A 15,220-nucleotide genomic window follows, 5' to 3' on the forward strand; every position below is an offset into this window, starting at 1 on the left:
CAGTTTCGGAAGAGACACATCCATGTGTTACGCTCTTTCCAAAATCCTGAGCTGGGTGAACAGAGGGATGGGAAATACCCTTGCAGTGCAGATGGTACAGAACGTAGCTTGGATATCAGAAACAATCTAGCCAGAATAGCAGAGACATGTATGGGTTAAGTAGTCAACTTCTGGGGTATACTTGTATTCCACTCACTGATTTCTACAAGAAATATGATGCACCATTTGCAGTATGGAAGCTATTGTAAAGTGATGGTGCATCATCCCATTGTGTGTGTAGCCTACCACAGAGCCCAGAACTGTCCCTGCCACTGCTGGTGATGGCACCAAGTAAAGCAAATGTGGGAACTCATTGGTATAGATACTTGTAGTGTAGATGATGTTGTGAATTGCTGTTTTCTTATTCCCTGCATTCTTGCCACCTGGACATCCACCCTTAGGAATTTTTTTTTTTCTTTTATGGTTAGATGGGAGGGCAAGGAGAAAATTCAGCCATTGAAAAGTTATTTTTCAGTCCTACATATCTTGCTTATTTTGGGTAATAGTAAGTGTACTCCAAAGAGCTGACTCTCAGTGCATGGTGCTAGTGTTAGTTTCTAAACATTGAGAGAACAAATGTACGTTTCAAGTTTTCACTGACACAGATTTCATATTGGACAGCGATGTATTTATTTTGAATTCAACTTATGCTTCATATTTGTACTGTGTACTACATTTTTTAATACTGTTGACTTGTGGTTTCTGTTTGATAGGGTATCAGTCCAAAGAGTCTCAGAATATGTCCTGAAGACCCAGAAAAGCGGTCTTGCTTTGCACTGTTTGTGAAGTTTGGAAAAGAGGCAAGTTATTTTGCTGGCTAACTTTCTTAGTCTAAATATACGCATAAATGACTCTATCAAAATTACATCTTCTGAGAAATCTTACATATATGGTAGAAGTATTACAGCTGTTTGAATTATGCAACATAGTGGGTTTTTTCCGTCTGTTTTTTACTTAATGTTGGAAGAGGTGTATTGGTCACTTACTGATGTACAATTGAGAAATAACTGTATAATTTTGTATAAATACTTCCTGGTAACCATGTACAGGTGAATGAGATTCCAGTATTGGTTTTGAGTTGTGTATTTTACCTGGGTATTGATGTACCTAAATCAAGATCTTACAAGGTTTATGATTGTTCTTGACCTGTTTATCTGAATTTTAGGTTACAGCAAAAATGAAACAGTATAAAGATGAGTTGTTGGCATCCTGTCTTCATTTTTTACTCTCTTTACCACATGACATCATCATGCTTGATATCACAGCATATATTCCCGCATTGCAGGTGGGTCAAAGTGATATACAGCTAACACTTTTTGTTTTTTTCCTAAAATATGTACAAAAATTCTGGAGCAAAGTTAGTATCCTGTTGAGGAAGTAAGATAACTGTTAAGCTTTGCACTGTGTTCAGTGAGATAGAATACTTGACTTCTTCAATAAACAGGTAAATTGTCAGAATTTACTTTTGCACTAAGTTGACTCTATTGGTGCCTGTGTTGCAATATAATATATATATCCTGTGCTGATGTTGAGTGAGATGTTAAGCAGACAAAAGTTATTAAGAAGGAAGATGTATTGTATGCTAAATGCTTTCAAATATGGTGGGGTTTTTTACCTTTAAGTAACAGTAGTCAATAAAAATGAAAGACTAATAGTTGTACATTTGACACGTAGAATGCATTTAAGCTGGGCCTTAGCTGTACCCCAATGGCTGATCTGGCACTGGATGCTTTGGAAGACTGGTCAGCTCACATCCCCAAACATATAATGCAACCTTACTACAAGGATGTTCTCCCTCTTCTTGATGGTTATTTGAGAAACTCTACTTCTACAGGTACATAAAGGCGATGAATTTTTAGTCTTGAGGGAGAGGAAAATGACTTTTGCATAGTTATGCCTAGAGATATGAACATGACATACTTTTTGTCCATATTGTGCATTTCTTGTGGTTGGAACAATATAATTTCTCTTATACCCCAAAATTTACCATTTTCTTAAACTAGGATTTATTTGCTACTGCTAAACAATCATTAATTGTAGCCATTTTATGTGCCACTTCTCTGTGGTTTGTCCTTTGTGTCCTTAAATCAGCTTAGTTTTCATTAATAGAGACTTATTTTCCTTAATAAAGATATAAAATGAAAGAATAATTGTCGCATCCTAAAAATAAAAATGGGGGCAAAACCAGGGTGGTTTTTCTAAAGAAACTGGGAGTGGGTGCATGAGGTGCTGGAATAAGCTGCCCAGGGAAGTGGTGGAGTCACCATCACTGGAGGTGTTCAGGGAACGTGTGGACAAGGCGTTGTGGGATATGGTTTAATGGGCATGGTGGTGTTAGTTGATGGTTGGACTTGATGATCTTACAGGTCTTTTCCAACCTTAGTGATTCTGTGATACAATAAAGTAATACTAATATGCTGGTTTTTTATTCATCAGTTGAATTCCAGAATAACTGGGAAGTAAGGAAACTTTCTCGAGCAGCCCAAAAGGGATTTAATAAAGTTCTGATACAGCGTTTAAGAAAAGCAAAGACTCTTTCATTGGTAAGGACACTGTTTCTTTTTAGACGTAAATGTGAGTTAATCACTTCCCTCTGTTTCTCTTCTTTTCTTGCATACATACTTTTTTTCTGAGGGTTATTTCTACCTTAGATCAGTTCAGTGAATCTCATTCTAAAGTGTGGCTCAAAAAGGTGTTACATCAATACAGCTGGAAACATGTCATATTCTAGGGTGAAAATGGGAATGAAGCAGGGAAAGGGAACTGAAGAAGTCTTGTAAGTCAGCATCACTGCTAAACTACTATATTGTGGAAACAAAAATTTAACTCCTACACCTGAAATCAGGTCCCAGCTTAGCAGTGGTGCAGTGTGCAAATACCACTGTGTGAACGTGTGACTTTTTTTTTTAGTTATCTTGTGGATTGGTTCATAGTCTTAGAAGTCAAACATACTATCATTTTGACCACTGACTTCTCAAGTAGCTCAAAATAAGTGTAGTTTTATATATATTTATATGTATTTATATATTCCAGTGCGTAAACTAACTTGAAACAAACCTTTTTTTAGGCATGAAACTAATAGTTACTAATATATATATACACACACAACTGTTTCCAACCTAATAGCCTTTAAATAAGATGAGTGAATTTTATATCCCAAACAGGCTGGTTAGGAAAATCGGTTGGTTGCTTACATAAAGATACAAGATCTAAACTTCAAATTCTGGTATTAAAGCAAATTAAAATACTAATTTTTACTTCAGATTTCTTTCCACTTTTTAGACTATTACATCATTCTGTAAGTATGTGTTGATAAAATTTTAACATTTACTTGAAAAATGGCAATTCAGAGCCCACAAAACATGATGAAAATGCTTACCAGTCTTCCCCTCTTTTGCTTATTAAACCAAAACTGTTTTCTTGTTTGATGCAGTTCTCCTCCCCACAGGTTCTTCATTTTATCTTCTTCATCCATATGTTAATAAGAGCCATAAAACCTTCATGTACTGTGTAAACCAAGTTACTTGCGTATAGAAGTAACGCTTTCTTCACTAATACAAATCTGTTGAATTATTTAGGATGACAGTCCCTCCTTGGAAGCAGTAAGGATTAGAGTGGCACACCTTCTTGGATCTTTGGGAGGGCAGATCAACCACAGCTTAATTACGGGTGAGTGTCTTGTCAGTGTAAATAAAAATATTTACATGACTCTGCTGCCTCTCTTCAAAGTTGATTTCAGTGAGGTCTTAACATCACTTTATGAGAATGCATGAGCTTTTCAAGGAAAGCTATTTTTTTGTTACTGTTGTTTAAACAAAATTGCTTTTATTTAGTTGTGGAATTTAGGAGAGCAAAATATTCACTAACTTACTATGGAATGCAGAAAGTGTGTAGAAAACATCAGTTAAAGGCAAAAAATTATATGCATTCTCACTTAATCCAGTTTTTGCAGAACTGCAGCCTCTGAATTGTGTTAAATCTCAGCAAGCTTACTTCTTCACTTGTGAGTTGTAAGGTGCACCATGTCTTTAGTATGTCCAGGCAGTAAAGCTCCATTTGAGTGCCTCCTCAAAAAAAATTGTTTTCTGCTCTTCTCTCTTCGGTCTGTGAATAAGCTTTGTAACTTAATTATTAAATATCATAAAATCTAATTAAAACAAAAATGGAAAAATATAGTGTAAGTACCTAACCATGAGCTTTAAGGGATAAATTCAGCGCAAAATTTAGCCAGTCTAAAAACTAACCTAGTTGTATAGAAGTTTTGTTCCTTTGTTTTAGTGCTTACATTTCTTTTTTCTCCCTTCACAATTTATTTTCTTTCTGCCAAGTACTCTGTTGCTTATTCAGAAATACGGTGGGAAAATAGCATTATTTCCTGGAAATTAAATATGAAGTGTGGTCAGACTTTGTTAACAAATTAACAGATACGGGAATTAGAGAGAGAAGGGAGTAAGTATGGCAATTTTTCTTGGAGGACATAGCAATAAATGTAGTCATTTTCTGTGCAACTGCAGGAGTCTTTACGTTAGATCTTCCTGTCTGATTATTTATAACAGTAGAAGACAAAAGTAGTATATTGGACTTCTTAAAGAAGTATTTTAAATCAAGTGTGATTCAATGTCTTCTGGGTTTATAATTGTCTCCAAACTTACCTGTATTGAAACTGGAGGCTGCTGCATCTGTCTCCTGAAATGTTGGCTACAATTATTTTTCCATGTGATGGCTAAACATCTGTTTCGATGTGCAAATAAAACTGGCCTTCTAACATATTTCTGGTGCTTGTAACATCCAGTAATTTATAAAGTGTTAACATTTTATGGCTGTCTAGCTGAAGTTGGAAGGTAACAGATTTTTTTGACTGAGCTACAGAAATACTTGTTCTGTGTATATTATATAAAGGTTATATTTTTGTTTTGGTGTTTTCAAATGCATTAGCTACCTCTGCAGAAGAGATGATGAAGAAATGTGTATCCTGGGACAGTGAGAAGCGTCTGAGCTTTGCTGTACCATTTGCAGATATGAAGCCTGTCATCTACTTGGATTCATTCTTGCCTCGTGTGACTGAACTGGCTCTTTCTGCAAGTGACAGACAGACAAAAGTATTGATGTTTTTTCTGCATCTTTTTTATGCTAGCTCATAAATACTGCATAAAATAATGTCTTCCTTGGTAAAGACCCATTTTAATCAATTCATAGGTAGCAAGGTGCTGCTTTGGTGCTTTTGCATGATGACATTATTCTGAGTGCTTAAAAACTAAAAAGCAGAAGTTGCTATAATCTCTATCAGACACCATTGTGCTTTGAGAGTTAGATTTAACATAAAAATGAAAACTTCAAACTAGTTGATCATCCGTGTTGTTTCGCCTCCTTCTCATGCCTAGCCTATGAGGTTGTGGGCCCAGTCCAGCAGAGCGCTTAAACAAATGCTTTGCTGCTTTGCTGGATTGGGATGTTGATATCCAAAGAGAGTCCAGAACAGAGGTATCCTTGAACACACAATGATGGGTGACATATGCAGTGATGAATTTTCTCCAGCTGAAAAGTGACTGCCCATGATAGAGACTAAAACATTAGGAGAAAGGCCAGTTACAATGTGCATAAATTATTTCCATGGACATGATCTGTTCCTGGAACAATGATTTAGCATTGGTTGGAATGATTTCTCAAGCACACTCTTTTTTTTGACTCATTCTCTCCTGCCCACAATTTTGTCTTCTCTGTGAAAGTAATGGATGCATAACCAAAGGGATTTTTAAATTTCAGGTTGCAGCATGCGAGCTGCTACATAGCATAGTCACGTATATGTTGGGGAAAGCATCTCAGATGCCAGAAGGATGTCAGGGTCCCCCACCCATGTATCAGTTACATAAGCGAATATTTCCAGTACTGCTTCGTCTTGCTTGTGATGTAGACCAGGTAAACAGATTCATTTATATGCATTTTATCTTGTTTAAAATACCTCTAAATGTGGGAATTAATTTATAATTTCATTTAGAAGCTATCCTGTTAGAAGTTATCCTAACACATTGCCTTCCCCCCCCCCCCCCCCCCAGTGTAATGTATTTTGTAAGCTGAAATTCTATTATCTATTTTAGGGATAGTTTTTCAGGATTTCGGGGGCAGGAGGGTTGGGTGGAAGCCCTTTCAAAGACTTCAATAATGGAGTGTCATTCAGAGGAGTGTACAAGTACATGAGGGTTCTAAGGTTCATTCAAAGAGTTTGTGGTAGTAGCTGCTCTTTATTGCTGTATTTAATTTCCATATTTTTCTTTTTCTGTAATAAGTTAATTTGAGGTGAAGCTGATTATTTCAATATTGGATGAGTGCAAAGCTACAATCCACAAGAAAATAATTTGGGAGAGAATTTGTAGCTGCCTCATTGATAGCTAAGGATGATATATTTAATTCAAACATCTGAACTTGGTATTTCTCCTCCTTTATACAAAACAGAATAGATACATAGGTTCAGCTCCAGTGAAATTACAGGTCTTGTGCCTTTTCAGACTGCTATTTGGACTCTGGCATCCAGATTCTATTTCTAGACCAAAGGGATCTGTGTTCTGTTAAAATATACAGGAAGCTAAGTTACCAGTTTAGGTGAAACCTTATTTGCTGGCTTATGGCTGAACATAAACCATAGGTAAATAATGTCTGGATTGGTCCAAACTAATGCACACAGGCATACACACTGTATTAGAAGCAAGTATATTTAGCGGTTCTTTCTTTCATGTTATGGTATGGCAGTATTTGATCAGATTGACTTACAGGTAGAAATCTACCTTCAACAATAAATTGTTGAAATCCAGCAAGTTAGAATAATGTAAATGGTAAAGAATAAGAGATATTTTAGACCAAAATACAGCTAAAAGCCAAACTTCCCTGTTTCCCTGGCTGTATATTGGCATATCAGCCCATGGCATGCAGTGGTTTTTGTCTGTCTCAGAGGATCTTACTGAAAAATAAGCTTGGATATCTTTTGAGACTAGCTGAATAGAAAGTAGCTAACCAGATCTATTTTTTTAAAAAAATTCTTGTTATGGGAATGTAACAATGAGCTGGACCCTTTTTCAAAGAAGTATTTTTTTAATTCTTACGTATTTTGAATAGTAAAGTAGCATAGAAATATATTAATCCTAGAAATGTAGTTGGTTTTTGCTCTTTTCAGGTGACAAGACAGTTGTATGAGCCTTTAGTCATGCAACTCATTCACTGGTTTACGAACAACAAAAAATTTGAGAGTCAAGATACAGTGGTGTTCCTGGAAGCTATCTTGGTAGGTCATAAGTCTTCCTTTTCTTATTTCTGTGCCATATGACTTTATTTTTAACTAGCATCATTTTACTACTGGAAGAACCAGGAGCGCATAAACAGGTACAATGGCTCCTTATTTGTCTGAAAGAAGGAAAGCAGGTTATCAATTTTGTGATCTTTTAATGTTTCTTAACTGAGATTTTGATGATGGATTTCTCTATTTCTTTGACATTCTCAGAATGCAGGTAGTGTCTTCAGAGTGTTTATAGGATTTTTATTTTTTTATATTTTTATCATCAGTGTATACAAGGAACTACTGAAATACAAAATTTTTTCCCCCTACTCTGAATGAAAGTTGCTTTTGATGTGTGCTTAATTTTCCTCTAAGCTTATTTGTTTTCACCAGGCGCAAAACCTTTAAATTTAAAATTGGCTTTTGCACTGACGTGAAGTTGCTGGAGGCAAGATAGATCGGGAGGTTTTGCAGTACTTATTGTAAATTAAAGTCAATGTTGCCACACCACTTCTAAAACAGAGGAAACTGGCTCATCAGAAAATTATGTGACTTAGACAAGGCTTTTAAACTGTTCAGTAGCTGAGATGGGAGTAGAAATCCAGATCTTTGAGGCCTAATCCAGTGCTGTGAGGGCTGGAAATGCTGCCCCTTCCCTTGGACAGTAGTAATTTTGAGGCTTTATTACGTCTGGGAAAGTGAGAATACATTTTTTTTTTTTAACTTTCAAATAGTACTGTGTAAATAAGCAGCTTTAATAACTGCACTGAGAAAATGCTGCTTTTTTTTTTTCATTCTTTTAATGAAATAATGTTGTGTAATTTCAGAGTGGCATAGTGGATCCAGTTGACAGCACTTTGAGAGATTTCTGTGGTCAGTGTGTACGAGAATTTTTGAAATGGTCTATTAAGCAGACAACACCAAGACAGCAGGAGAAAAGCCCAGCAAACACCAAGTCTCTTTTTAAACGGTTGTATAGTCTTGCTCTTCATCCCAGTGCTTTCAAGAGACTGGGTGCAGCACTTGCTTTTAACAGCATCTACAGAGAATTCAGGTGAGCAAACAGAGCTCGGAACAGTGGCTAACTTAGACTAAAGGTTCAAGGATTTAAAAAGAATTGAGCATAGAAATCAAATAGTCATCCACTGGCACTCATTCTAGTATTGAATACAATAGCTGTAAAATTGAGTTACTCAGATTATTTATTTTTAATTACAATTTTGTAGTTCAGGCTTTCTGCAAGTGGGGAGTGTGGAAGTTTAAATTTCTATCACAAGTTTACGGGAAGTTACTTATGCCTTTTTAAGGTGGTCAGCAAATCTTCATTGCTGTTCTTTTAGAGTAGTTTAGATGTAATTTTTTGTGCAAACATCTTGTGCAGTTTATCTCTACAGTATTTTGATTTTTTTTTATTAGAATGTCACACTTAGTGCTTCCTCTGCTCATATTTCTCATCATATTTATTGCTGATATTTAAAGGGAAGAAAATTCTCTGGTGGAACAGTTTGTATTTGAAGCATTGGTTGTATTTCTGGAAAGTCTGGCCTTAACCCATACGGATGAGAAATCATTAGGTGAGCTATAATTAATTAACTGTAGAATGAAGAAAAAAGCCATCCTGTTGAATCTTGTATTAAAAAAGAAGAACTAAACCAGATCAAACCTATAACTGGAGGAAAAGTAAATGTGTTTACTTTTGCAACAAAGGAAGGATTATTTTTCATTACTGATAGAGAGGTCATTTGGTACCTAGTTAGGAACCCTTTGAATCAACTCCTTGCAACATATAAAGGTGGAAGATTTTGTGCTCAAGAGAAAGAACCTTTTGACATTTATGATTATTCACAGTTTTATAGCAATATTAAAAATGCTAGTCGTGCTTTTGATTTGAGTCCTGGTTTTGCAGTTGCACATTGTAAAAATGTACCTTGATGAGAATCGTGACGTCTACTCTTTTATAACAAACAAAATGCTTGAAAAATTGCATTTTATAATCTGTGCAAGATTTCCACCGTTTTGTAATACCCTTCCCTGTTTGCGTTGTCATTCTTCTCTACAACAGTATGTAGCTGTGTGAAGAATCTGTGATGTCTTCCACAGTTCTAATGATTCTTCAGTAGACTTGCTTTTCTCTTTTTCTTTTTCATGCTCTGACTTTCATCAGTTAATAGTAATTGGAACATAAAACCAAAAACTGGTATTACAAAGATTTATTTCTTTCAGAGAAACAGTTCAGGATATGACAGAAGTAGCCCCAGAAGAAATACTTGTATGGGAAAATTTTACAGTTTCTCTAAGCATGAGCACAGAAAATAGAATACATAGTTTTATAGCAGAGGCCTCACGGTTGGCTCAGGCTGCGTTGACCTGTCTCCTATTTTATGATCTTGTTCTATGGCCTTGAAAAACTTACTGTAGAAGCAGAGAGTAGTGGAGGTGATAGACATGATCCTGTGTGTAAGTCTCTTACACCATTTCTATAGTGACAATACCTTGATTCATTTAACCAAGTTACAAGCATTTATTTATACATGTCAATTCTCTATTTCTAACAGGTACCACTCAACAATGTTGTGATACTATTAATCACCTGAAGCGCATAATCAAGCATAAAGCACCTTCTCTGAACAAGGAAGGAAAACGACGAGTACCACGGTCAGCAATTTGCCATTCTTTTGCTTTTTAAAAATTACATTTTGGTTAACGATGTATGTAGTTCCATTAACACTTAGGACTGAATGGGAAATTCATCCTGTGACTGTTGCTGATGGAGATCTCCTGATATGTCTGTTGAACCACTGGTGAGAAATGCTGGACATGATAAAAAAGGATCATGATGGTCATTCTTTATTCCAGTGTGGTGAGCTCAGAACAGAGAGCTTGCTTTAGTTTGGCAAGGACAGAAGGGAAAGAAAAGCATGTTTCTCCCACAGCAATGTTTATAATAACGTTAGCACTGGTGTTACGAAGCGTTTGGAGGAAACTCCTCCCAAGCTTGTTTTGTTTTTTTTGTAATTGCTGTAAGTATTAGCAGAAGTAGGACAAGCAGCAGTAGGATGATCAGTAATTAAAGAGGGGTAGTGAAAAAGGTGGAAGAAGCAAGAACAGGTTCAGTATCAGGCTGGATGAAGCCCTGAGTCACCTGGTCTGATCACGTAGCTGACCCTGCTTTGAGCAGGAGGTTGGACTAGAGACCTCCTGAGGTCCCTTTTTACCTGAATTATCCTGTGATCCTTAAAAAACAGGCAAGTGGAGCCTGGGAGTTAGCTCACTGCTGTGTCATGTGGTAAGTTAGGAGACTGGATAATTAGGGACAGGGAAAAACTGTGCAGGCTTGTTTAAGTTTTAATCTCCATTTTTGTCTCTTGGAGTGTTACAAAGAGAAGGAAGGAGACCTGATTTTGCTTTTCAAAATTTTGCCACAAAGACTGTGCTCTGGGGATCCAAAGTAGAGTGGGGAGAAAGGAAAGCATGTCATGAGGACTGTTAATCCCTAATATTTTTGTGCAGAGGATTTCCAGCTACTAAGTCAGTGTGTCTTCTGGACATTGTCATGTGGCTCTTAGTGCAGTGTGGACGACCTCAGACAGAGTGCCGACATAAAGCCATGGAGCTCTTCTATGAATTTGTTCCTTTATTACCAGGTATTGTAAGTCACAGTGTATTATTATCTTTGCTTTCTAAATACTGTGTCTGCCTTCACTCTACATTTTCTGTGCAAAGTATTAATTACAAGAAAAATTATTTTTGAAGTAGATGTCTCTTCACTCACTGCTGTTAAATAGAAACTAAGTAGTTGTTCATATTGGAAATCAAATATTGTGAGAACCTCAGGGTTTGTGGGCATAGAAGAGGGGTTTATTGTGAACTTCCTTCCAGCCAGGAAGGAGAACTTACAGGCCCAGAACTACTGTTGCATCCATCTGTAAAGGCAGTATTTGCGAACTGGGAACTAGTGGGAGTGTCTCACAAAATGACTAGTGGGAGTGTCTCACAAAATGACATCCTCCTTGTGGGTAATTTAAGTAGTATGACCAAGGCTAGACCAGAACCAATACCTTCTCTGCTAGAAGGTCCAGTTTAAAACACGAGGCTTGGGCTTGTCAGTCCATTTGCCTCCAATTCTTTGCTAGCTTGAAATGTGTTTTTCCTAGAGAGTTTATATTTGTGGTTTTATTTCTATCAGGAAACAAGTCTCCATCTTCTTGGCTGGCTAATGTTCTAAAAAAACAGGATGTTTCTTTCCTCATTAACAAATTTGAAGGAGGTGGCAGCGATGCCAGTAGTCCATCTGGGATCCTTTCTCAGCCAACTCTCCGTGGTATGCAGAAGCCCTTCAGTTTACAGACTGTCATGCGGTGGATGGATATGTTCTTAGCAGCACTGGACTGCTACAATACATTCTTTGAGCTGCGAATGATCAAACCTCATGAAATACTGGGTGAGCTGTTAACTGTTGCATTAGGTTCATTCATGTCTGTTACACAAAGCCCATCCAAGACAAGTTCCTGACGTGGACTTGAAGCTTTATTCTTAAATGTAGAGTTGATGAATTTTACAAATTCTCCCAAAGGTTTCAATGACAGTTGTTGTACTGGCTGTTTTTTGATTAAGTAGTACTCTGTTAATAGTGTATATTAAAATGTTTCCTTTTAGTCCTAGAAATATACCTTTCTATTTCTGTCTCTCAGTCATCCACTTACCAGCAACTTCTTTTACTCTATCTCATCTTAAAAAAATTATGCTGTACAGCTGATTTCTCTCTGCTGAGGAGAGCGATAGATTTTTTTCTTTCTTTTTTTTTTTTTAAATCCTTCTAAAGCTGTTTACCTGCTTTTTCTGGAGGGAGCTATCAGATAGCAATGAATGAAGTCCCCTTTTCACTTCAAGGCCTGTATGCGTTACCTTTCTTCAGTTCCTTATGTTTCAACTGCATCAGGTCCAGAAGCCTTGTATTTGAATTTTGATCATGTGCTTAGTAATACCTTGTGTAGATATTACGTCTCTTTCAAAAAGTTTTTCTTATTATTATTCATGCAGGTCTAAACAAAATGTATTTTATCCCTGACAGTACAGTTGCATGGTTACTTCATATATGAAGTCTTGTATAAGTTCTAGGTAGTCTGTTAGTGTCCTCTCTGTCTTGGTTTAGAACAATCCTGTAAAATTGTTGTTGGGTGCAGTTAGCATAGGGCCAAATGATTCAAAACTATGGGGATTTAAAATTTTCATCCTTTTTATTGCACATGCTTAAATCATTATCATTATTAAGGACTTATAATGATCAATAAGTAGAAAGCTACCCTTCACTGGCCAGAGTGCTAATATTTGGAACTGGTATATGACTTTCAGAAAATACTGGTGTGACATGTGATGGTTTTCTGTTTATCATCTCAGTACGACTGTTTTCTTCCCAGCACAAAATAATATGTTTAAAAGTTGAGAGCTGCTGTATCATTTCAAGTTAGTATGATTCTTCTTAGGTGTAAATGAAAGATCCTCATTCTTGGAGGCTGTGCAGTTCTTCCTTGAAACTATTGCTTTGCATGATATCCACACAGCAGAGCAGTGCTTTGATTGCAGTTCAAAAGGCAGCATGTTCAGTCCACAAGAGAGAGACATGTATAATTACAGCAAATGTACCATTATAGTCCGAATCATGGAGTTTATCACCATGATCCTGGAAACGTGCCAGCAGGATTTCTGGAAGGTAGGCACTGAAATCTGTAGTGGATAAAAGATAAAAAATTTATATGTAGTTAAAGATTTGTGTTTTCATTGTGATGTTCGTTTGCTGGCAAATTATCAGCTTCAGAGGTGCTTTAATTGAAATTGATGACTAAGCTTCGCGAACTGTTACAGTCTTTGCCTACAAGTGGAAAGAATTATATTGCACAGTTAATTTTAGTGGTTGATGTAGTTTTGATTAGAGGAATGAGTATTTCCTGTATATTCCAGCTGTATGTTGACTATGAGACTCCTGCATATTGATTATGAAATTGTCGTTCTGTATGGAGTACTTGCAATGAGTATTTCCTGCATTACTCCTGATGGCCTTAAATGTGTGGAGGGGATAGCTGCTTAAAAGGCAGAAAGGAAGATTGTGGCAATTCTTTCTTGAATTCAGTATAGATATCCAGGTGTCTCCATTTGCCTGGCTTTGATGCAATATAAAATGTATTTAACTATATATAGTACTTATGAGTCTCTTACGGAATTTCCACCACCAGGTTTAGTTCTGAGATTGTGACTGTCTCTTGCTTTAAGTAAATCTCTAATAATGTGCACAGAGGTGTACATCTGGATTTCAAGGTGATTACAGGTGTATAATCAAGACTGAAACAGGACTATGTGGACATAAAAGATCTTATGTGCAGTTTGATGAGATAGCATATATCCTGTGTATATTTTTAGAGTCTTAATTTCTGTGTATTAGCACAATTGATTGGAAGTCAGACATTTCATAGAGAAAGAGAATGTCACTTAGTGAAAACAGTTACTGTTCCATGGTTTGTTTCATTTTAGTTATAAGGACTAATGATAAGTTATGAAGAATAAAATAGGGATATCTAAATGGGTTTTTAAATAAAGCTTTTATTTAATGTTCTATTCTTTGTAGCTACTTGAGAAGGAATTGCTTAATTCAAGCCTTATAGAGCTTCTGGTGATGACAGTGTGTGATCCATCACACGTAGGCTTTAACACTGCTGATGTGCAAGTCATGAAAAATCTCCCAGATATCTCAGTAAAACTCATGAAAGGTTTGATGAAAACTCCCTATAACGAATCTTTGAAACTCTGCATAAAAAAAAGAATCACACCACAGAGGTAAGTAGGGGCTTTCTGGTAAGCATGAATCCAGAACAAATGCCACTCATGGAAAGTAAACAATGTGTACGGTTGCACGTGGAGCTCCCCACCAATGTAATGTTATTGCTTCTCTTTTCTCATTAGCCTTGAGGACCTTTGTTCTGTTGATCTGTTTAATTCAGATGCACGTTTTGATCAAGTTAGGTTTAGTGCTGTCCTTTCTGCCTTCAAACAACTCCAGAAATCTGGCCTGCTGCATTGTGTTCTTCACAATCAGGTAATTGTTTATCCAGAAAATAATGGTGAATATTCTTACACAGTAAAGAGCTTTTCCTGTGTAAAAGGCCAGTATGAAAACAGAGAACAGATCAGATGAAGAAGTTGTGTAAATTGAGATCAACAGTGAAGAGCTGGTGTTGAATAGGATCAGAAATAAATGTTCTGTGTTTACTCTACAAATCTGAGTAGCACAGTACTGAGGTTTGAATGGTCTTCATAACTATGTCTGTCTTTCTCCAGTTTCCAGGGCCTGGAGGCAACCAGAATCTACCTAAAACTTCCTTTTAGTGAGCTTCACAAGACTGAAAGCTCAAAAAATCAGGATTTACTATCCTATAAAGGAGGCATTTTTCAACAATTTTTAAATGGAGAACATTCAAATTGATGACAGAATTTAGAAAAGGAACACATGCTGGCTGATCAGAAGCAATATAGTGGGTCTGAGTTGCAGGAAAACAGGTTGGAGAGCAGTTGGGGGGTGGGGGTCTAGGCTATCTTACTCAAAAGTAGTTAATCTATGTTACTTGGGGCAATTGCAGGAAACCAGGCTATGCGACAGCCACAAGGACTGAGAGAATTTGTCTACTGGTGAGCAAGGCTATATTTAGCAAGTAACAAAGTATTTAATTTCTGCGGGGTGTTTGCCATGTATCCTCTACATCTAAACAAAAGCTGGAACTATGACTGTAGGATGGTGATATTCAAGGAGCTGCATGGTTTACCTTTTGTGGCCTACCCATTCTGACTAAGTTGTTCATTTTATTTCTGTAGTAGTGTTGTTATCTGAAAACAGTCTGGATGAGGATCAGAATCTTTTGAAGATTTTCA

General features: G+C 36.7%; 1 protein-coding gene across 1 annotated transcript in view; it reads left to right on the forward strand.

Moving 5' to 3' along the window:
• The window catches only part of PRKDC (protein kinase, DNA-activated, catalytic subunit), an 84,236-nt gene that overhangs the window by 14,784 nt on the left and 54,232 nt on the right, over positions 1-15,220 (forward strand). The window contains exons 19-34 of the mRNA XM_059815869.1: positions 753-839; positions 1,205-1,324; positions 1,714-1,873; positions 2,476-2,582; positions 3,618-3,708; positions 4,975-5,138; positions 5,803-5,955; positions 7,205-7,312; positions 8,131-8,357; positions 8,783-8,877; positions 9,859-9,958; positions 10,814-10,947; positions 11,490-11,744; positions 12,787-13,013; positions 13,923-14,131; positions 14,258-14,390. Of these exons, the coding sequence (XP_059671852.1) occupies positions 753-839; positions 1,205-1,324; positions 1,714-1,873; positions 2,476-2,582; positions 3,618-3,708; positions 4,975-5,138; positions 5,803-5,955; positions 7,205-7,312; positions 8,131-8,357; positions 8,783-8,877; positions 9,859-9,958; positions 10,814-10,947; positions 11,490-11,744; positions 12,787-13,013; positions 13,923-14,131; positions 14,258-14,390 (2,370 nt within the window). The remainder of the gene's footprint in view (positions 1-752; positions 840-1,204; positions 1,325-1,713; positions 1,874-2,475; positions 2,583-3,617; positions 3,709-4,974; positions 5,139-5,802; positions 5,956-7,204; positions 7,313-8,130; positions 8,358-8,782; positions 8,878-9,858; positions 9,959-10,813; positions 10,948-11,489; positions 11,745-12,786; positions 13,014-13,922; positions 14,132-14,257; positions 14,391-15,220) is intronic.

The sequence above is a fragment of the Gavia stellata genome, chromosome 3, assembly GCF_030936135.1.
Source record: "Gavia stellata isolate bGavSte3 chromosome 3, bGavSte3.hap2, whole genome shotgun sequence".
Lineage (NCBI taxonomy): Eukaryota > Metazoa > Chordata > Aves > Gaviiformes > Gaviidae > Gavia > Gavia stellata.